Source organism: Xiphophorus couchianus, chromosome 22 (genome assembly GCF_001444195.1).
Source record: "Xiphophorus couchianus chromosome 22, X_couchianus-1.0, whole genome shotgun sequence".
Taxonomy (NCBI): Eukaryota; Metazoa; Chordata; class Actinopteri; order Cyprinodontiformes; family Poeciliidae; genus Xiphophorus; species Xiphophorus couchianus.
The window spans coordinates 26,833,826-26,855,164 of NC_040249.1; the positions used below are offsets into that span (position 1 = coordinate 26,833,826).

The 21,339-nt window shown below is 37.6% G+C and overlaps 1 protein-coding gene across 8 annotated transcripts in view; it reads left to right on the top strand.

The window, feature by feature from the left end:
* The window catches only part of atp11a (ATPase phospholipid transporting 11A), a 41,174-nt gene extending 22,046 nt beyond the window's left edge, over positions 1–19,128 (top strand). Inside the window, exons 2-32 of one of the 8 annotated variants that reach the window (XM_028007709.1) lie at positions 387–509; positions 758–847; positions 1,596–1,676; positions 1,747–1,854; positions 1,972–2,100; positions 2,636–2,739; positions 2,827–2,874; positions 3,411–3,475; positions 3,556–3,637; positions 4,594–4,744; positions 4,837–5,034; positions 5,113–5,226; positions 5,849–5,908; positions 6,006–6,172; positions 6,263–6,334; positions 7,081–7,154; positions 7,259–7,362; positions 8,202–8,383; positions 8,538–8,789; positions 8,896–9,073; positions 9,152–9,254; positions 9,894–10,039; positions 10,120–10,179; positions 10,266–10,393; positions 10,664–10,799; positions 11,451–11,474; positions 13,148–13,213; positions 13,286–13,389; positions 13,475–13,640; positions 14,803–14,897; positions 16,098–16,235. In XM_028007709.1, coding sequence (XP_027863510.1) covers positions 387–509; positions 758–847; positions 1,596–1,676; positions 1,747–1,854; positions 1,972–2,100; positions 2,636–2,739; positions 2,827–2,874; positions 3,411–3,475; positions 3,556–3,637; positions 4,594–4,744; positions 4,837–5,034; positions 5,113–5,226; positions 5,849–5,908; positions 6,006–6,172; positions 6,263–6,334; positions 7,081–7,154; positions 7,259–7,362; positions 8,202–8,383; positions 8,538–8,789; positions 8,896–9,073; positions 9,152–9,254; positions 9,894–10,039; positions 10,120–10,179; positions 10,266–10,393; positions 10,664–10,799; positions 11,451–11,474; positions 13,148–13,213; positions 13,286–13,389; positions 13,475–13,640; positions 14,803–14,880 — 3,393 coding nt within the window. In that variant the 3' untranslated portion in view covers positions 14,881–14,897; positions 16,098–16,235. Of the gene's footprint in view, positions 1–386; positions 510–757; positions 848–1,595; positions 1,677–1,746; positions 1,855–1,971; positions 2,101–2,635; positions 2,740–2,826; positions 2,875–3,410; positions 3,476–3,555; positions 3,638–4,593; positions 4,745–4,836; positions 5,035–5,112; positions 5,227–5,848; positions 5,909–6,005; positions 6,173–6,262; positions 6,335–7,080; positions 7,155–7,258; positions 7,363–8,201; positions 8,384–8,537; positions 8,790–8,895; positions 9,074–9,151; positions 9,255–9,893; positions 10,040–10,119; positions 10,180–10,265; positions 10,394–10,663; positions 10,800–11,450; positions 11,475–13,147; positions 13,214–13,285; positions 13,390–13,474; positions 13,641–14,802; positions 15,391–16,097 lie in introns of those variants that run through there. The other 7 variants (XM_028007705.1, XM_028007707.1, XM_028007702.1 and 4 more) reach the window with 7 other exon arrangements.
* The last annotated feature ends 2,211 nt before the right edge of the window (positions 19,129–21,339 follow it).

A 21,339-nucleotide genomic window follows, 5' to 3' on the forward strand; every position in this document is an offset into this window, starting at 1 on the left:
AATATAAAATTTTAGATTGCCTGAATAAGTGAAAGTGATGTGGATAATTTTCCTTGTTGCATTGAAAAGAGAATCACAGCGTCAGACCAATGGATGGAACTTTTCTCTTTCTCTTATCGCTCTGTGAAAATGCGTGTGTGGGGGAGTGTGTGGACACGTTTCCTGCTGCATTCCAGGCTGAGTCACATGCACATCCTTGTATCCGTGGCAACAAAAACTCTCATTCATTAGGAACAATTTGCTAACTCATTGTAGCCCTCTATAAATGTCTGAGAAACCCACTGGGGTCGATTTAGGCTGAATAAATAGAGCAGAGACACAAAAACAGGCATGTTTGTGTTAAAGTTTGACGTTTATTTAGTTGTTTTGTCTTCTTCCTCCTGCAGTGTGCTGGGGAGGAGAACTGTGTGGACACCAGGACAGTTTATATTGGACATAAGGAGCCTCCTCCAGGAGCTGAGGCGTTCATTCAGCAGAGGTTTCCAGATAACAGAATAATTTCCTCCAAGGTCAGTGAAAGTATAGAAACACAAAAACATGTCTCTCTTCATGTTTGGCTGATTTATACTTTGCAACAGAACACTGGATTAAAACGTTTCTGTAAAAGAAACAGCGTTTTGCCTACTTTCTGACTGAAAGGAAAACACTTTGTCATGTTTCTCTTTTGCTGTATTTGTTTCTGCTGATCAGTTACTTGTTTTTACACCGAACCTTCAATTTACACGCAGATTGAATATTTCACCTCTTGTGTTTCCAGTACACTTTTTGGAACTTCATCCCCAAGAACATGTTTGAGCAGTTCAGGAGAGTGGCCAACTTCTACTTTCTCATCATCTTTCTGGTTCAGGTAAGAATATATTTCATATTTTGTGAAAGATCAGTGGTTTATGTGTATATAGTATGTTATTAATATCTTTGTTAGGGATAAAGCTTAATTAGATTAATAGTGATTAAGTGATTATTGAAATAATCGTCAAATAATTTAGTAATCAGTTAATCGCTAACTGGAGTACAGACCAAAAAAAAAAAAACACAATTTGCCGAAAGAACAACAGACTAGATATATTTCCTCATGAATTATACATTTTCACAGACAAATTTGCTCCTTAAATGTCAAATATTAATATTTTTGGAATATTTTTCTGTCATTGCAAAGGTTGCCTAATTTGTTAGAATTAGTTCATTTAGTATTTTCTTACAAAGCTTAGTTTTCATTGAATTTAATATTCATTAGCATGCGATTATGTCTATTATCAAACTGGATAGTTGATGCTCAGCAGAGCTTCTTAGATGGATTGTTACTCCCTGCAGCATCTGGATTATTTTCTTGTCATTGAGAAAATAATCCAGCGTATTCTTTCTTGAGGAAAAGTGAGGAAAATGTTTATTTTTTTATGTATAACAGTCAGTCTGTTACAGAAGTGAAAGAAACATTGATGCTTAACTCTAAGCAACAAAACGTAACTTAAGCTATTCATGATAATAAAAGGGGGAAAAATTGTTCCGCAGTTATGATTCAGATATGACTCCGTTTTTAGTTTTGTGTAATCTATAATCCTTTATCATCTTTGAAATCTTTGTGTTTGTGACCACAGCTAATCATTGACACTCCCACAAGTCCAGTCACCAGCGGGCTGCCGCTCTTCTTTGTCATCATTGTCACCGCTATTAAACAGGTGAGACTTGATTGTTCACATCAGCTTCGACTCCACACATCTAACACCCCTTCCTCTGCGTGTCCTGCAGGGCTATGAGGACTGGTTGAGACATAAAGCAGACAAAGCTGTCAACCAGTGTCTGGTCCAGGTGGTGCAGCACGGGAAACTGAGCCGCAAACACAGTCGCAAGCTTACGGTGCGTGACTGTAACTCAGTCTGATCACTGATACGTAAAACTTTAGCAGAAGCTAACCAGAGCTAGGAAGCTTCCTGGATCTGTAGATTAATGAGCTTCATCCTCTCTCTCCTTCAGGTCGGAGATGTGGTGTACGTGAAGGAAGACGAGTCCTTTCCATGCGATCTCATTCTTCTTTCCTCGTCTCGAGATGACGGGACGTGTTACGTTACAACGGCCAGCCTGGATGGGGAAAGCAGCCACAAGGTGGGCTTTATGCAGATAATATTTCATGTTTTTCACATTTAATCTGTTTCAGATTGCATATAGGGGCACAAATTCTTATGGCGAAATAAAAGTAAAATTATACATGGTTTCTAAATAAGTGTATATTAAGTGGCTATATATTCCTGTTAATTTCTGCATTAGATACTTTCATGCTTCAAATTTCAGGTAGTTGCACATATTTGTTGTGTTTCTGGGTAGTTCAGACACAAAAACGTAGCATTTGATCTGCTAAATGTTAGCTAAATGCTGGTCATTGCTGCCCTTTTTACCAAACAACCATAAGAAATGGATTATTTTACTTTTTCACAATTATGTGCAACTTTGTGTTGCTTTATCACATAAAATCCCAAATATAAAGTCTGTAGTCAAATGAGGAAACATTTCTCAAATTTTCAAGGTGCTGTATAGGAACAAATTTTTTCCATTTTATTTTGTACACTTGGCTTCATACTTTGTTTTTACCACTTATACTCTTTCTCTTCTTCAGATGTAAACTTACATCCTTTTTTCACAGACGTACCACGCAGTTCAAGACACCAAAGCTTATAAAACAGAGGAAGAGGTCAACTGCATCCACGCCACCATAGACTGTGAACAGCCGCAGCCAGACCTGTACAAGTCAGTACAACAGACACAGACGCACACAGTTTAAATTTACATCAGAAACATGTCTGACCTCACTTCTTTTCTGCTTTTTCTATCCAGATTTAGGGGCAACATCAACATTTACATGGGAAATGAGCCTGTGTCCAGGTACGCCAAACATAACAAGAAAACTATCTCTAGTACATATCTATTGGATACAGCTTGTTTCCGTCAGATTTTAGGACATTGTGAAACTTTAATTTTCATTTTATGAAGTTATTATTTTCTTTATTTGGAAGAATGTTTCAGCTCACAGTGATGCTTTAAAATAAAATCTCTTCATCTGCAGTGTTCTAGCAGATTTTTGCAGGTTTTGCATTGGAGTTGACTGTTTATTTGACCTGATTGTAGTTTTTTTTTTTTTTTTTTGTCAAGTATATCCTTTGATTCGTTGGTCCGAAGTTTAGTTTTGGCTTCATTAGATTATAATGCAAGAATTTAGAGCAGTAGTGTAAAAATGTGTGGATTTATGAATGTAATTTTGGAGTAGTACTTTGTGTGACATTTCATTGTATTTGGATGCAGCAGAAAATTTGTGGATTTTTTTTTTTAGTTTCTTCATCTGGGTTTGTAATAATAATAATTATTATTCTCTTCATTAATGACCAAAGCAACCTCACTAAAAGAGTGTTTGTCCTCTGTAGATCTTTGGCATCTCAAAACTTGCTGCTTCGTGGAGCGACGCTCAAAAACACTGAATACATCTACGGTAACACACGAAATACACCAAAACCTTTAAGTGTGATTTTGTGATTTGTGTGTTTTAAACTGCGTTCTTACTGCATTAAGGTGTCGCTATCTACACTGGCATGGAAACCAAGATGGCTCTCAACTACCAGTCCAAATCTCAGAAGCGATCAGCGGTGGAAAAGTAAGCTTCTCCCACACACCCCGGTCTCCCAGTCCTTCATTTTTAATTTTAGAAACCGCTCTGATATTTTCCATCAAAGCTGCAGCTTGATCATCTTCTTTCTCATACTGGATTAGATAATCGTCTAATTTTTGTTTCATGACCACCTGTTCACATCTCAAATCTTTTATTCACCGACTACTGGTTTGTGAGTCTCAGCGGCTCGCTGCAGAGACTCAGTCCATTTCTTTCCATCTGGCGTTGATTGAGTCTCCTGTCCAGATGGCTCGTAGGTGGATCTCATTTGCAGTGTGTTACCGTCATTTGGCATTTGTCTTCCTTTTACCAAAATCAACTCGGCTCGACGTGAATGTTTTTTGTTTGGCCAGTGCTTTATCTGCACCTGTCTGACTGGTTTTCCTACTGTGGATTTCTTAGTTATTTGATTTAATAGCAGCGTTTTTATGGAGAAATATGAATAAAATATTGATTTAGCAGAATTTGTTCTTCCAAAAACAAAACGTGTTGTTGGGAATCAGTAATGAATGCATATCACTTTATGAAACGGTACAGATTGAAAAGTTTATAAATTATTTTGTGCATTTTGGTGATTTATTTGAGCTACTTGTTTGTCAGGATGAGAGTATGATGCAACAACTATCTTAAAATAATACTAAATTATTGTATAATAATAATAAAATAATAAAAAATTATATATTTTTATTATATATTTATATATATTATATATATAAGAATTATCATAAATTTTAATGTATTAAATGTTTGTGTAATATTGAAATTTCTTTGATAATTTGAAATATTAATTTGACAAAAAATAAGTGAATACATATCTTTTTGTGGCACTGTAGGTAATATGTAAATAAATGATTGAAATCAGAAAACTGGTTGGTTCAGACTAAAATAACATTAATTTTTTTAATGAATTCTCACCAGCTGCTCGTTGTCTCCCCCTACAGGTCAATGAACGCCTACCTGGTGGTCTACCTGTGCATCCTCATCAGCAAAGCCGTCATCAACACGGCGCTGAAGTACGTTTGGCAGGCCGACCCCAACAGAGACGAGCCATGGTACAACGAGAAGACTGAGAGCGAGAGGCAAAGACACGTTGTGAGCTTTCAGCTAACTTCCTCTAAACCCGATGGAACAAATTCTTCATCATTTTAGTTTCTGAGGCTCCTCTACGTCGCTTTCTTCTTTAGCTGATCAGGGTGTTCACGGACTTCTTAGCCTTCATGGTGCTGTTCAACTACATCATCCCCGTCTCCATGTACGTCACCGTGGAGATGCAGAAGTTCCTGGGCTCCTATTTCATCATGTGGGACGATGAGATGTTTGACAAGGAGCTGGGCGAGCGAGCCGTGGTCAACACGTCGGACCTGAACGAGGAGCTGGGTCAGGTAGAGATCCACCAGGAAACCTCAGATGCTTTAAATACAGAAAAATAAAGATGCAGTAATCAACTCTGCTTTTTCCAGGTGGAGTACGTCTTCACGGACAAGACGGGGACTCTGACCGAGAACAACATGGAGTTCATAGAGTGCTGTGTGGACGGAAACGTTTACGTACCTCATATCATCTGTAATGGACAGGTAATAATAAGATGGTTATTATTTTATGAATTATTATTCACAGAAAATTGGCCAAATTATGTTGAATCCCTCTGATCCAAATAGACAAATAAACAATTGCATTTGTTTGACATGTTTTAAAATTCAAGGAACCAAATTGTAAAATTTGTGGTTTTGTATTATGAGTGCTGATTAGCTCTTTGTTTTATTAAATTAATCCTGATTGAAATGTGAACCTGATTACATTTTGTTGCCCTACTATCTCTGTATGGCTTAGTAATTGTAAAAGTAAAGCAGAAAAGAAAGATGAATCTTAATAATTATTTCACTTGAATTTTTGTAGCTATATTTTTTGCTACATTTAAGCCATGATTATCAACGTTAACAGAAATAAATATTTGCAATGCTTCCCTGTGTAATATAAATCTACTGTAATAAATGTTTCACATCTTGAAACTGTAATAAATGATCTGTTCTGATTTTCAGATGCAGCTGTAATAAACTTTTGTTTAAATAGCCAGTGATATTTTGTGCTGTTGCTTAAAATCGATTCCTTATAGAGTTTTTGATGAAACTCATTATAAAATAAAATGTATAAGTCCAAGTGTGAATAATTAGTAAACTCAGCCCTTGTTGTTGCCAGGTGATGCCTGGCGCTGCTGGTATCGATATGATCGACACATCGCCAGGGCCTGAAGCCAGGGTGAGTGGATTTTCTCCCTGATGGTTTTAGGGCGCATGTGTGTGTGTAGGGGTGTGTGTGTGTATGTGTGCATAACAGCCCTGTTCGTCCACCACAGGAGCGTGAGGAGCTGTTTTTCCGTGCCTTGTGTTTGTGCCACACAGTGCAGGTGAAGGAGGAGGAGACGGTGGATGGGATCAAACATGGCATCCACCAGGGCAAGTCCTCCTCCTTCTACATCTCCTCTTCGCCAGACGAGGTGGCGCTGGTGGAGGGCATGAAGAGGTGGAGCAGACAAACACATGAAGAATTAAGATTTTTTTTCTCCCGAATTCATTTAGTCACTCACTCCTGTTAAAACGCTCTGTGCTGCAGGCTGGGGTTCACCTATCTGCGGCTGAAGGAAGGTCAGATGGAGATCTTAAACAGGGAAGATGAGATAGAGAGGTGAGTGTGACCCCAAATACTCACCACCTCTGGATTGTTTTTTTTATTTAAACTGTCTCACAGTTTACGTAATGATTTAATTAGTAATACAGAAAGAAATGCATAAAAATTTCAAACTTCTCACAAGCATATTCACAATTCATTTATTGTCCTAATATGAAGTAGTCTGATCAATAAAGGATTTTACATGGTAGAAAGTGAAGAAAAAATAGCTAAATATAGTGTATAGACTGCGTCTGATGAATTGGCTCTTTTGTGTAAATTAAAATTCTGTGTTCTGTTATCTGTCTGCATGACTGGACTCACTCTGTGGCACACTCTTTTTTTTTTTTCATATTTTTTAACTTCGACTACCCATTCTTTTTAATTAGATGACCTATTAACCTTTTTAATAATGTGGAGCTCAGGAGACAGCTGAATTTCATTAAAAAGAAGTCGTATCACATCACAGACAGAAGACGCACATCCTGTCCTCACAGGGACTCTGCATGTGTAATTCAAGTCTGCATAAATTACCTATTTTTTGTCCTTATGGTGATTTAGTTTACTGGAGCTTTTCTTCTAAAGTCTTGATGACCAAAACAGTCTTATTTAGTTAAAAGTTTACAGAAAGTAGCAGTGCCACATATAAATGAACTCACATGTTTGTGCATAAAAAAGATTTTTGCAGTACTGTCATTATTTGACATCATAAACAATTTCACAAACTCAGCTGCAGTTATTTTGCTCTGTATTTTTAACGCCAGGTTTGAGCTGCTAGAAGTTTTGACTTTTGACTCCGTGAGACGGAGGATGAGCGTCATCGTCAGGTCCAGCACGGGTAACGCATCGAAAACTGTATAAATATTTTGTTTATTTTTATACAGTAGTGTTTTTTTTTTTCTCCTCTTACTCTGTTTGTTTTCTCTCTGTTTTTGTGAGCAGGTGAGCTGTACCTGTTCTGCAAAGGAGCCGATTCCTCCATCTTCCCGAGAGTCGTCTCAGGAAAGGTGGAGCAGATCAAAGCACGGGTGGAGCGAAACGCAGTGGTGAGGACCAAAACATGACATAGTCACCCATCCACGTTTCCTCAGAAGACATTCTCATAAGAAGCAGTTTTGAGCTGTACAGGTTGCACAACATTTGTGGTTTCCACAGCTACATCCTGACCACAGTTTCCAAGGTTACCACAGGTGGTGAATCAGTGAAGCATGGCCCACGTCAGCCAAATTTTCTCTGTAAACGTTGTAAATTTTCACTTTTTGCGAATACGTAGTTGAGTTTGATTAAATGTAAACAATCCAAGGGGTATGAATACATTCACAAGTCATATTGCAAACATTTAACATTTTATAGAACCTGCAAACCTAATTAAAAAAGTTAAAATTGTTAAAGTCTAATCTGATTTAATGGTGGAGACTGACCACTCGTGCAAATCCAATCAGTCATGTCTGATTTCAAATGTAATAAGATATTTGCGCAAGAAACTAGCCAAAAATAACTGGTAAGATTTATGGTTTTTGTAGTTTAAAAAAAGTTGTTTGTCTAAACATATTAACTAAAGTTAAAATATCACAAATCTTCTTCTTTAAAATGACATATTTTAAAGAAACAGGTGTGACTGTTTGAGAGTGTGGTTTCAGCTGAAGGAGATCAAGTGAATTAAAGTAGCTGTAAAAACCAGGTCAAAAAGAGGTTCCTCTCTCTTTCTCTGAGTGTTTGCAGCAGCAGACAGTTTGCAGCTTTCAGTGGAAATGGAAATCTAGGTTGTGGGTGTTCAACTAGTGACCCTGGTGCCCACACACTGCACACTATTACTCAGAACTGACACCGAATGCCTTTATGTTTCTAAGCCCTTTCCGTGTCTGTCTGTCTGTGTTCCCTCCAGGAAGGCCTGAGGACTCTCTGCGTTGCTTATCGGCGGTTGAGTCCGGAGCAGTACGAGCAGGTTTGCCACCTCCTGACCAGGGCCAAGTTGGAATTTCAGGACCAGGACAAGCTGGTGGCCGAGGCATATGACCTCATCGAGAGAGATCTCATCCTGCTGGGAGCCACCGCTGTAGAGGACAGGTAGAGAGTTGTGTAGCGTTAAAATTCTGCAAACCTCAATAAGACTACCAAAATATATACTTTGTTTTGTACTACCAGAGTTACAATGTCAGCTCAAATGCTCAGATTCTTTTTATATGCTTTTTGCCTTAACAAACACTTGCTTCCTCCCCAGGCTCCAGGAGAAAGCTGCAGATACCATAGAGTCTCTCCACAAGGCGGGCATGAAGGTGTGGGTGCTGACCGGAGACAAGATGGAGACTGCGGCTGCTACATGCTACGCTAGCAAGTTATTTCGTCGCAGCACCCAGATCCTGGAGCTCACCACCAAGCGGACGGAGGAGCAGAGCCTGCATGACGTCCTGTTTGAGCTGAGCAGGACGGTGCTCCGGCATTACGGAAGCATGACGCGCGATGCCTCCTCTGGGTGCGTGTTTGTGACCACAATTGATTCTGTTCTACTTTATTTAAGTAGAAATGCAAAGAATGGAAATACAAAACCATTCAACTGTTGGTTTGTGGTGTCTTTCCAGTTTATCCAGCGAGTACATCGACTACGGCCTGATAATTGATGGCGCCACTCTCTCCGCTGTGATGAGGCCCAGCCAGGAAGACTCCAACTCAGGGAATTACAAAGAGATTTTCCTGGAAATCTGCCGTAACTGCAGCGCAGTGCTCTGCTGTCGAATGGCTCCTCTTCAGAAAGCACAGGTAGAAATTATTTGAGGCATTAACATAATAAATCCAGTTGGTGCAGCAATGGAAATTGCTGGTGTTTTTTGTTTTCAGATCGTCAAGATGATCAAATCGTCCAAAGAGCACCCAATCACCCTCGCCGTTGGAGATGGGGCAAATGATGTTAGCATGATCCTGGAGGCCCATGTTGGCATCGGTTGGTGTTTATCCAGCATAAGCAAACAATGAATACAAAATTTGAATATTTAAGAGTTACATACTACTTCGTTTTAATCCTTTACAGTTTGTAAAGGATTGGTTTGTTTTCACCAGTCTCATTGGTTTTAATCACTTTTACATTTTTTCACATTGCAACCACAAACTTTGGTGTGTTTTATAAGACAGACCGTGTGGTTCATCACTGCAAAGTAAAAAAAAAAAAAAAGATTTTTACAAATAACATTTGAATTGATCCTTTCTGAGTCAATACTTTCTGCAAATTCAGCTACAAATATTTTGGGTATGTCTTTAAACATCTACAAACTGATTTATTTTTTCTTTTCGCCAATGCTATTCAAAATATTTCAGCAACTTGGCAATTTTACTCAGATGATGTTTTGATCAAAACCGCAGACCATTTTGTACTGATCCTCTCAACATAATGCTTCCAATGTACTTGGTGATGTTCAGAGTTAGTTTTCTTGGATTTGGGGTTCTGATTGGACCCATTTACTTCTCTTTCTACATTATCATTGCTATGAATCAAAGCTATACCACAGCATCTCTCCAGGTAGCTTTAGCTAATGCATTTAACTACAATGAGGACGTGTTTTGTTTGATATATGTTTCACTCTAGGCATTATGGGTAAAGAGGGTCGCCAGGCAGTAAGAAACAGTGACTACGCTATCCCAAAGTTTAAACACCTCAAAAAGATGCTGCTTGTTCATGGACACTACTACTACATACGCATCTCTGAACTTGTGCAGTACTTCTTCTACAAGGTAATCCACATTGCATTTGCACTGTTTAGATTATGTTTATACATTCCTTTAATCTCATAAACTTTCTTTTTTTCCCCCAGAATGTTTGTTTCATCTTTCCCCAGTTCCTCTACCAGTTCTTCTGCGGCTTCTCCCAGCAGGTTGGCAATGACAAAATGTTAAAAGCCGATGTAAGGAATTCAGAAATAAAGATAAAAAGACAAGCGCTGGTCTGTTTTCTCAACAGCCGCTGTACGACACAGCTTACTTGACTCTCTACAACATTAGCTTCACGTCGCTGCCCATCCTCCTCTACAGCCTCATGGAGCAGCACATCAACATAGACATCCTGAAGAAGGAGCCAACGCTTTACAGGTGGATTGGTTTATATAGTCTGGGTTTTCCCAGGTCTGGATTTGCATAGAGGAGAGTAGTGGGAGACAGAAGTAGTGTGAGAACAACAGCTTCCTAATCCTATCGCAGCTTTACCATAGGGGTAACTTTTAGTTTTAGGGAAAATAAAGGTGAAACATGTAGGTAATAAAACAAATTCGCTTGGTGAATGTTTTAAAATAAAAAGTATGTGAAGATTTCTAAATCCAGTGAGTTTTTGAGTTTTATTGTGAATCTTGTCTTCATCATCAGAGATATAGCCAAGAACTCATTACTAACGTGGCCCATCTTCATATACTGGACCGTCCTGGGTGTGTATGACGCCATTGTGATGTTCTTTGGTGTTTACTTCCTGTTTAACAACACCACCTTCACCAGCAATGGACAGGTAATTCTGACTCCTCCGTATTAGCCACTCTGTCTGACCAACATCCAACTATGTTTCATGGACATCTAAATGATATCTGTTCAATTAGTACAACTAATGGCTTTCAAATTTTCCACTTTTGCCATTTTTTGATTTGTCTACAACTCAGATAATAGTCAGTTATGTTTTTTTAACATTGTAATTATCTGCTTATTGCCTGTGTTTCACCACCTTTTGAAGATATCTAACGTTTGCTGGTAGTCCTTAATTTTTGTTCCTATTTCGTCAATTGAAATACTAATACTATAAGCATATTCAGTGGTAATCCACTTAATATTGCTTCTATCTATTCTACTGAACACACCAAAGCAGTAATAGTAGATGATCTTACAAGTTGGATCAAAAGCTGAAATCTACATAGGTTCTTGGATCCTATTTAATAAAATGCTCAAAATAAAGTAGCATTTCTGTCATCATCTTCTGTTATTTTTGAGTTTCTTTTCATGATTTCTTTTAACCACCTTAAGTTGCTCCTCTGCTACAAATCTTTTTTTAATCTCATTTGGGTTTTTTCCTCAGCTACAAAGTTTGCTTTTCTTCCTACTTCTTTATTTTTCTTATACTCTTACCTTTGTGTTGCTTTTTCTTTTTGCTTGTCTTTCTTCCTCCCAGCTAATGACAACCAACACACAGATGGTAAGCCTGTCCCTGTCTCTCTGCCATCTCACCATAGTTTCACCCTCCAGCTCCGTTTCTTCCCCATCTAACATACTGATCGAGAGCAGCATTCACTTTCATTTCGTGTCCATTCCTTTAAGCTTCTAGATTTATTAAAGGCATTTGAGTTGTCCACAAACTTCTCTGTGCTTCTTTTATGTGTGAACGTCATGTTAAATGAGTGGATGAATAAGAAACTACCATTCTTTCTCATCTTTGACATTATTCATCCAACATATAAAGATATTTCACGGCTTATGAGCCTTAGAAAGGGGGCCAATTCTTTATACATTCTAAAGGATGTTTGTGGCAAATGAATGTGATTCGAAGTGAGGATGATGTTAACGGTAAAAGTCTAATGCTTTCAAAATTATTATTAACTCCAACATATCTCTCAGATCTTTGTCATTTTCATATTAAATGTTCTCTAGGCATGTGTTAAAGGAATAGTTCAGGAATTTTGAAACGATATCCTGTTGAATCTGAACATAAACAGGGAAGCAGGTAATAGTTTACTTGCAGAAGCTGATGCTCTTGGCTTTTTTAACCAGATGTTTTGGCCCTGAATGCTAATGCTAACAGCTAGTCAGACAGCACTCAAGACCAAAGTGAACTTCTAAAGTTTTCTGATTCTTTAAACTGTTCTCATGTTTGCATTATTCAGTTATCAAAAGAAACTTTCTCTTAAGAAAAGTGAATATTAGTAGACTATTTTGTTGTAAGAAGATTTTTAAGTTTTTCTATAGCTAAAATATAATATGTGCACTTTAAACAAAAGCTGTTGTTTTTCTTATATGTATATATATATATATATATATATATATATTACATGGCAAATGGAGATAGGAGGTGGTGCATAAAAAGCTTCATTTTGAAGAAATTGATGAATATTTTGTGAGGGCCTTTTCCTTTTCCTGATGCAGCCAATCAGGAATAGGAAAAGCAATGACACTCGTGGATTGACAACTTTGCAAACACCAGTAAATGGCGTAATGTTTGTAATGTTTTTGATTTTTACATTGACTTATTTTTATATCAGACAGAGATGTAGATCAAATGTTCAAATGTTCCCTTTTGTGTATGAGTTTCATTCAGGAAGATCTTTGGTGGTGCACCACCTCCAGCTTTCATTTCCAGTGTAAATAATAATTGGGTTCAGTGAATCTTCTGAAAGACATGGTGACAGCTTAAAAGTTGGAAGAAAATTGGGTTTGTAATTTTATATTTGTCAAGCTTGAGTTGATTTAGGAATGTAGAAGTGCGCTTCACCATTTTCCATCCATCAGTCATCTGATGACCAATTCCTCACCTGATTATTGTTACCTGCCATCTGTTTGATTGATTGATTCCTTTCTGAAGCTGTGCTCCTAAACACAGGTGTATCTCAATAAATTAGAACATCATTAATACACACAAAAACATTTATTGGATTATTAAAATAAAAATGATATGGTGCATCCCAAAAAAGATTTTTTTGGGATGCACCTGTATGTCGTAGCAAATTTTCAACAAGTAACCGCTATAACGTAGACTGTCACACACGTTATTGTTTCATGGCATCATACTAACCTTTCATGTTATTGACTCTGGTTGTATTTAATGCAACAAGCAGAAAAGTGACAATAACAGCTGCTGATGTGTTTTATCTGCAGATGTTTGGAAACTGGACGTTTGGTACTCTGGTCTTCACTGTGCTCGTTTTCACTGTTACATTCAAGGTAACACAGTAACAAGTTTTTTTTTTAAGCTGCCGTTCTGAGCAGACATTTACCTGTTGTCTTTTCTTTTAGTTGGTTCTCGATACTCATTACTGGACGTGGATCAACCATTTTGTCATCTGGGGCTCGCTTGTCTTCTTTGTAGTCTTCTCTCTGCTGTGGGGAGGAATTATTTGGTAAATAAAAATATATGTATATTGCTTAATGCATTATAAATAACTATGTTTATGTGTCTAATTTCTTTATATATTTTTTCTCCAGGCCTTTCCTGAACTACCAGCGGATGTACTATGTGTTCATGCAGATGCTGTCCAGTGGTCCGGCCTGGCTCAGCATCATCCTGCTGATCACGGCCAGTTTGCTGCCAGACGTGGTGAAGAAGGTGTTCTGGAGGGCGCTGTGGCCAACCAACACTGAACGCATACAGGTACGTACTGCACACACACAAACCTCAATTACTGTCTCACGTATTTACTCTTTACAAATGTACCAGTTGTATTTAGTCGTGTTGCAAACAGGCTTCCCAAAGATCGTCATAAATCATAACAAAATCATTCACTTAGAAGAGAAAATTTAATTCTTTTTTGCCTCTTGGTTATTTTCACTAAATTAAATATCTAAAGTAGAACAGCTTTCATCCTCAGCTGTAGTTATGAATGATTAATCAGGTTTGACTGCAAACTACTGATGTTTACAGAGCATACATTCAATAACTTGCATTACCAGTGATGACATATGTAGAACCGGTAATTGTAGCTGAACAGATGTACTCTAGGCTGGGCTACGTTCCTGCTGTGCTTTCTGCCAACCTTTAAGACAATCCTTTGTGTCCTCTGCTCCTTTTATTACTTAGATAAGTACAACATTTTATTTTTAGTTGCTAACACTATGAATGTCTCATTTATGAAGAATAATCTGTTGCTACTCTAAGTTTCCTTTGATAGAAACGTTTTAATCTACTTTGAATAATATGTTGCACACTGCAAAAACATATGTTTGTTTTAAGTCCTTAATAATGATAGAAAAAGTTCTAGTAATAAGTGTAATAATCTGCCAGTGGAACAAGACATTTTTCCTATATTGCTAGTTAAAATATGTGACTATGTCACTTATAACTTCCACTTTTTCATCAACATTAAGGAGCTATTGACTTGAAACAAGCTCCTATATCTTACTGAAATGTTACTTCCAAGTTATTTTTCTCTTAGATTACTTAGATAAGATTTAGACTTTTCAGAAATACTATAAATATTTTGAGCTTGAGATGCTGTCAGAACATCTATAGTGACACCTGGAGCTCATCTCTCCATTGAATGACCTCTAGTGTGTAAAAAAAAAAAAGAAAAAAGAGACATAAGGAGACCTCTATTATAGAGCTTTAATTATTTATTAAAATTAATACAAAATTATAAAACACATTTATGGTAATAAGCCAACATTGTCTCATTTTTATTAACTAATTTCTGCTTCCACTCTCTTAAAACTGATGGTGTGACTTTTTGACCTATAAAGTTGTAACTCCTTCCTTTTCCTCCTCCCTCCTGCTGGTTCCTGCTCCTCCTCTATCCCCCTCTCCTTCTCTGTGGAAGGCTAAGCGTCGGTGCCTTGCCTCCGAGCCTTCCACCATCTTCATGCTGTCTCAGACCTCCAGCAGAATCAGTTTCTAACCCCCGTCTTCCACGAGGTGATCCTCTGCTTTTCCTCTTCCTGTCTCATTGTCTCCCTTTCCTGCATCTCCTTCCTGCTTCCTTTGTACGCCGTCAAGCCCGTGCTTTTTCAACTATGTCGCTTTAAAATATCTTCCCAAACACAGGATGTTTGCTTGTGTATCCACAGCATGGCAGAGATATGACAAGGTTTGAGAGGGCCCTGGCCTCCCAAGGTTCAGACTCATTACTAGATGGAATAGCTCTCACAGAAACCTAAAAGGTTATCGCACGGTAAAGCTTCAAGTTGGTGGAGTGATTTTTATTTTATTTTTTGTTGTTGTTTACTTTTTGCCAGGGTGTGGTGCTTTACTCACATAAATCTGGGATTTCAAATTGTCACCAAACGCAGTCCACCAGGAAATGTGAAACACTCATGTCTCTTGAACTTTTTCATTTAAGAACAAACTTTTCTGCCATTGGTGTCAAACTTGGGCAATTTATAATTAGAGCCTATAAAAAAAAAAAAAACAAGATTAAACTATTAAAATATTACTAAATGGCAATATTTTGTAATATTTTACTAAATATTTTGTAATATTTTAAGAACTAAAACATTAATTTTAGTTCTTATAATTAATATTGAACATCTTTTCACATTCATGTAATTTGATTAACAAAATATTTGAAACACACTTGAAGGTTCTCTTGTGTTCCTCTGGAGTACAGAGGGCCGGCGGCCTAGATTTGGCCCCCGGACCTTCATTTTGACACCTGTGCTTCAATTTACTTTGGATAATTATGCAGTGTTCACATTAAATCACAATAAATACAATGATGCATGGTGAAAGGTGAAAAAGTTCAAAGGTTATGAAGACCTGTCAAATGTTTGAGTTCTCATATGAGGGTTTGGCGCCATCTGGTGGCGGATTTTATGCCTGCAGAAACAGAAGTGTATTTTATTCAGACTGCAGATATTCACTCTTGCATGCTCAGTGGTTGGATTTGCATGATTTATTTTTATGAATTGTTTGGTTTGTTTTGCTAACCCATGTGAAGGTGACATTAAGGTGGCATAGTTTTTCCATTAAATTCAGCTAATTTGCATATTTTCTTGTATTCTATGAAGCTTCAAGAAATGTTTGTTTCAGCCTTGTCACCTTCACCTGTTCTCTTAAAATTATTTGCAGCACGCCAAATGTTTTCGTCTTATTTTCGTTCTTTCATTTCTCACACAGAGCGCTGATAAGCTCTACAAGGGCCAGCTGTCAGAGTTCACGCCCCTGGCGGCTCTCCACCCTCCACCCAGGACCGGCGACCACCAGCGAGGCTCTGGAACCCAAAGGAACCCTCGAAGGTCTGAGACCCCAAACAAGAAAATCATGTTCACACGCTGGCAAAGAGCGCCAGACTACCGCACCTTCACCCCCTTGCTCAGATTTACTGACGGCTCCCGACACCCGAGGCCGGGGAACGCCTACAACGGGGCGGGGCCGGAGACCTCAGTCTAATTTATTTTGTTTTTTTGGGATGTTTTGTTTTATACTTTATCAAATAAAAAGGAGCTGAACTGAACAAAAAAGGGTTTGGCTTTAACCTCCCAGAGCCTCTGAGCTGGAGTCGGACATGTTGCCTCGTTGAGGCTCAGTGGATTTAACCCGCAACCCTCAAAACAAAGAGACTCGAGAACTGTGATTTCACTCTAAAATATGTGCACTGGCCCTTTAATAGTATCTGCCTTCAGTGGCAGCTAAAGTGTACTTCATCTGTTATTTCTTTGAACTGTTTTTAAGTATTGACTGGGATTATTATTATTATTATTATTCTAATAATGACTCATCTCATTCTGTCGTCTTCAGCTGCTTCATCTCTTCCTCTCTCCTTTCTGCCCCGACCTGCCTCTCTCTAGGAATAACTGCTGTTGGCTGTGTGCAAACATGTTGTCCAGAAACTCTCCGTAGGGCTCTGCGCGCAGATCCTACTGCATTGTAAGGAGACATGTAGCAGAGAAGGAAAGCCTGAAAGCCCGGAGAATCAGTTGGTTCTTGTTTGGAAAAATCTCTGACGCACAAACAAAAGAAAACAAAAACCGACTTTGACTCCACTTTCAAGCTTTCCTGCTACCTGTAGGTAGTGTTGTCTGGTGTCTGGGATAGATGTAGGCGTCGTAAAGCTAGAAGGTTTTATGTTCAGATCTTCAGGAGTATAAACGCTCCTTATTTAGCTGTTAGAGATTAGAGGTGCACCAATCCAATTCAGATTTCTGGTTTTTATTGAGACCTGACCTGCAGATTCCAAAGTTTTCATTTTAAATCAAATTATTACAAGATTATGCCCATTTTTATGGATCAAAGTACATCTCTTTGGCCTTTTTATTATTTATTTAAACTAAAAAAGAAGTGAATTGAGGTACAAGATTTTGCTTCATTTGTTTATAGTGAACAGTAGCTGATTCAGAATGATTGTTGCATCTCTAGTAGAAATGGTTCAGTGTTGCCTTATTTGTTTGCTTATCAAAGCATCTAAAAATAATTCCCAAATCATCTTCTAATGACAAAGAAACTCAAAGTGCCCCAAAGTCTTAATGCCTTCACTAAAGACTGCCTTCTGAGGTAGGTACCTCATCAGATCGCCAAAAAAAGTTTGATTACAGCTTCAGTAGTAATAAAACAAACCTAATGTCAATTTCATAATGCCTTGATGGTTTAAATTTTTTTTATCTATTTAAGGCACCAAAAGATCATTCAAAATAATGGAAATTTATCATTCACGCCATATGAAAACTTTGACCATGACTAAAAACTCCAAAGTATCACTGCATTTACAACAAGAAAATGTAAAACAAAATGATGATCTAAATACATTTATTTAAAAATAAAATTCAATAATTATTCCTACTGCTGCTTATTATGGTTAAAATTGTGATTATATTGACTGACACATAGACTCAACCAAAACATGTTAGGAACCTTTTAATTTTAGTAGTTTTCAGTTGCTTGTTGCACAAAAGAAACACTTTTTTATTAGGTTTAAGTTGGAGTACCTTTGGGAGTGCAAGTTGATTTTTAGATGGCTGATTATTCTAGCTTTCTTCTCGGGTAGCTAGCCTGCAGTCTGCTGCTGAACAGACATGTTGCTGCCAGCTTGTCAGATCAGCAAAATTCCCTTCATAGAGGATCTTTGTAGCAGAGTGCTCGCTACATCGCCTCACACCCATCTGAGTTATTAACTCGGTCAAAGTCATTTTTGGTCAAGAAAACGGCCGTCTAGATGGTGCCATTACAGATGTGAGGTCATATTCCATATTTGGACATGCTTCCTGTTCTCAAAAGGCTATTTCTTTTGTCAGAATTGTGCATTTTAAAATTACTTTTCTGCTTTGGAAACTAATAAAATGACTGATTAGCATTTTAAAAAAAATGATTTTTAGGTGTTTTTGCTCTAAATAGGATTCGAGTTTATTACTAATTCCAGTAAAAAAGTGGCCACACAAACCTAAAAAAAACTTGAATAAATTTAAAAATGAAACAAATCCCCAACTCCCAAATAGTGAGATTAAAGTCTACTGTAGTTAAATTCTTTTTTTTTTTTTTTTCAAAAGCCACAAAATAATGTTACAATTCTCCTCTCTCTTTGTAGCTGTGTCTCTCTTTTTCTCTTCTTCTGTGCTGGTGAAACGCTGTGGAAGGTTTCCCACCTCTGCTACAGCCTCCTCCATCTGTCTTATCGTCGTCATCATCACCATCCACTGTCCCCTCCTGCTCCTCCTTTGCCACATTCCTCCGTTGATTCATCTCTCCATCAATCACGAGACAGAGCAGAGATGCTGTTTTGATGACTTGATTAGGACCTCGATGAACCAAAGCCTTGTTGCTGCTACAGTAGAGATACTTTTAGCTGCTTTACGTTAGGTGCCTTGTGCTAGTTTATGAAATAAATGATTGTTTAAATGCTTTACGGTGCATTAATACGTGTTGGTGGAGCATTTGGATGGTACAGAGGCTCTGCAAAGCATGGCTGCATAGATGCAAACATGGATAAATAAGTTTAAAAGCGAGTTTAAGTTGACTCAGTCGGTGACCAAATTAGCTGCGACTTCCACCAAAACATTATGACTGCTTAGTATCTGTTTCTGTATTATTTTGATCCCTGTCTCTGAGGCGTTTGTATTACTTTTAGTTCTGTAAAGGACATTTTTGTGAAACATTATGTCTGCTGTCTTTGTTTTCTGCTTTAACTCTTAAAATTAAAGCAAATGCCTGATTTTTACAGCTAAAATTCAGTTTTTGCTTTCAAACACTTCAAATCGAAATAAAATCAACGAACATCCTAATCCAGAAATGAATAAAATCAGCACTAACCAGCTAGAGATTTGTCAAAGATTTTTGACACATCTTTACTGTTCTTCTATAATTCCTGATGTCTTTATCTTTTTCGTATTTCAGATATATGCAATAAACGTATAACACATAGATTGGCATGTAAAATGTGTGAAAAGCTGCATAGTAAATCTAATTTTTTATTGCAGTAGCATACTCTCATGTTGGAAATTTCAGCAATCCCACAAAATTCCCAGAGCCGTTGGCGAAAAAAAAAAAGAAGTGGTTCACATCATAACGCTTCCTCCACCTTTTTGGAGTATCGTCTTACCAAAGCACATGATTCCAGTTAAATTCCCAGTGGAGTTTAGCAAATTCCACATTTGATTCTGATGGTAGAAAAGAAAAAAGATTGTTTATCTACTTCTTTGACCATAGATGTACTCAAGGTTAGGTTAAGTAGCTGTTTCCTGATTTCCTTATCTTTTCTATTTTGAAGAGTGACCAATAGAAATGGGCCTCTATATAGTAGTATTTATTTCCCAAGGAAACAGGAAGCCATCAAAGTTAGAAAAAATGCTCTGTTAGTTGAAAATACCGGCGATAGTTTTAAACATTTCTTTGTTGTGGGATTTTTTTTTTTTTGCCATTCCTTTCTGAATAAATGTAAAAAAAATTTTTTTTTTCTCAACTGTTTTCAACATGAGATCATGTTACTGGAATAAGAGATTGATATAAGACGAGGCTTCTTCGCACATTTCTACCACGAGAGCTAATAAATGTGGAGGACATGACGAAGAAAATGCTGTACAGTCAAGTTTAGATGATTGTTAAAATACTGGAGCTTTAAAGAATTGCCTCTCATCTTTTTAATGTCACGTCAGAGCTAAAAGTAAAAGTTAACCTTAAGAGTTGGGATGAAGTTACCGGAGCTGGATTGAGAATTTTTAAAATATTTGATGTCTTAAATTTCCACCTAAATCAGACAAAATATTGGAACTTAAAAACGGCAAACCTGAAAACTGCAATACTAGATTTTTTTTTTGTTACTGTTTAGAGACAGTATTTTACGTGTCTTGTGTTTGTAGCTGTGTCATTCAGACTCCCAGATTTCTTGCTATCAAACATCAATGCGCCAACGTGTTTATCTGTGGCGTTAGCCGACGCTCAGACACAACCCTGCACCCACTGGCATCACATGAGGAATGACGCTTCGCTGTAGAAGCGTTTAAAGCCATGAGTCGTGGGTTGTGGGTTGTATCTCTGTTGTCGTGTTAGCACAAGACTTTCTAAACCGGCGACCTTCAGACAGAATGCTACCGTTTCTGTTCATCGTTGTAAAGAAATCTGTGCGTCTCATTAACTAATGGTATCGCCCAACTGCTGTAGACTCAGATACAGTCAAGACAAAAATATAAACACTATATACGTGTAGTTTATGCTAACTGTTGTACAGTTTTGGGGTGTTTTTGTATACAGTTTTTAAGAGTATTATCAAGATTTTACTGTGGATTTTTTTTTTTTTTTGCCAATTTTTCTTTAGCTTTCAATAGCACACGATTGTACATTTGCTCCAAAATAAAAGCCACAAGTGGATGTATGGGGGGGAATTGTTTTCTGCTTTGATTTTTTTCTTTAGACACATTTAAGTATCAAAATTAGAATGTTCTCCAAGTTTATTTCAGCAAACAGTTCAATAGTTTTGTATTTCAAGTGTTTACTTCTGTTCATTTTAATTATTGCTTAGAACTGGTTCAGAAGTGACTTTTCACAAGAATTTTCACAATGTAGCCAGTTTCCTGGATAGATGGTGACTCTTAATGAACTGACTTCAGTCACAGTCCACTTCCTGCGAATCGCCACCAAACTCTTGCTTCACAAATCTCTTAAAAGCTGCAACCACATCCATATCGCTCCAGTACAATTTTCTGCCACACTTTTTCCTTCCACTAAATTTTAAATACTTATTTTGGTCTTCTGAAGGAATCAAATTTCTCTGAGAAACTTTCTTTACTTGACCATTTGAGGCATAAATGTTTAAAATATGCCACTCTGTGTATAAATGCCTTCCCTGGTCCCAGAGTGGCTATTCAAAGTAATTGTCAATCGTCATAACTCTACTTTTTCAGTGGAATTACAAAAATAAATCCACTTAAGACGT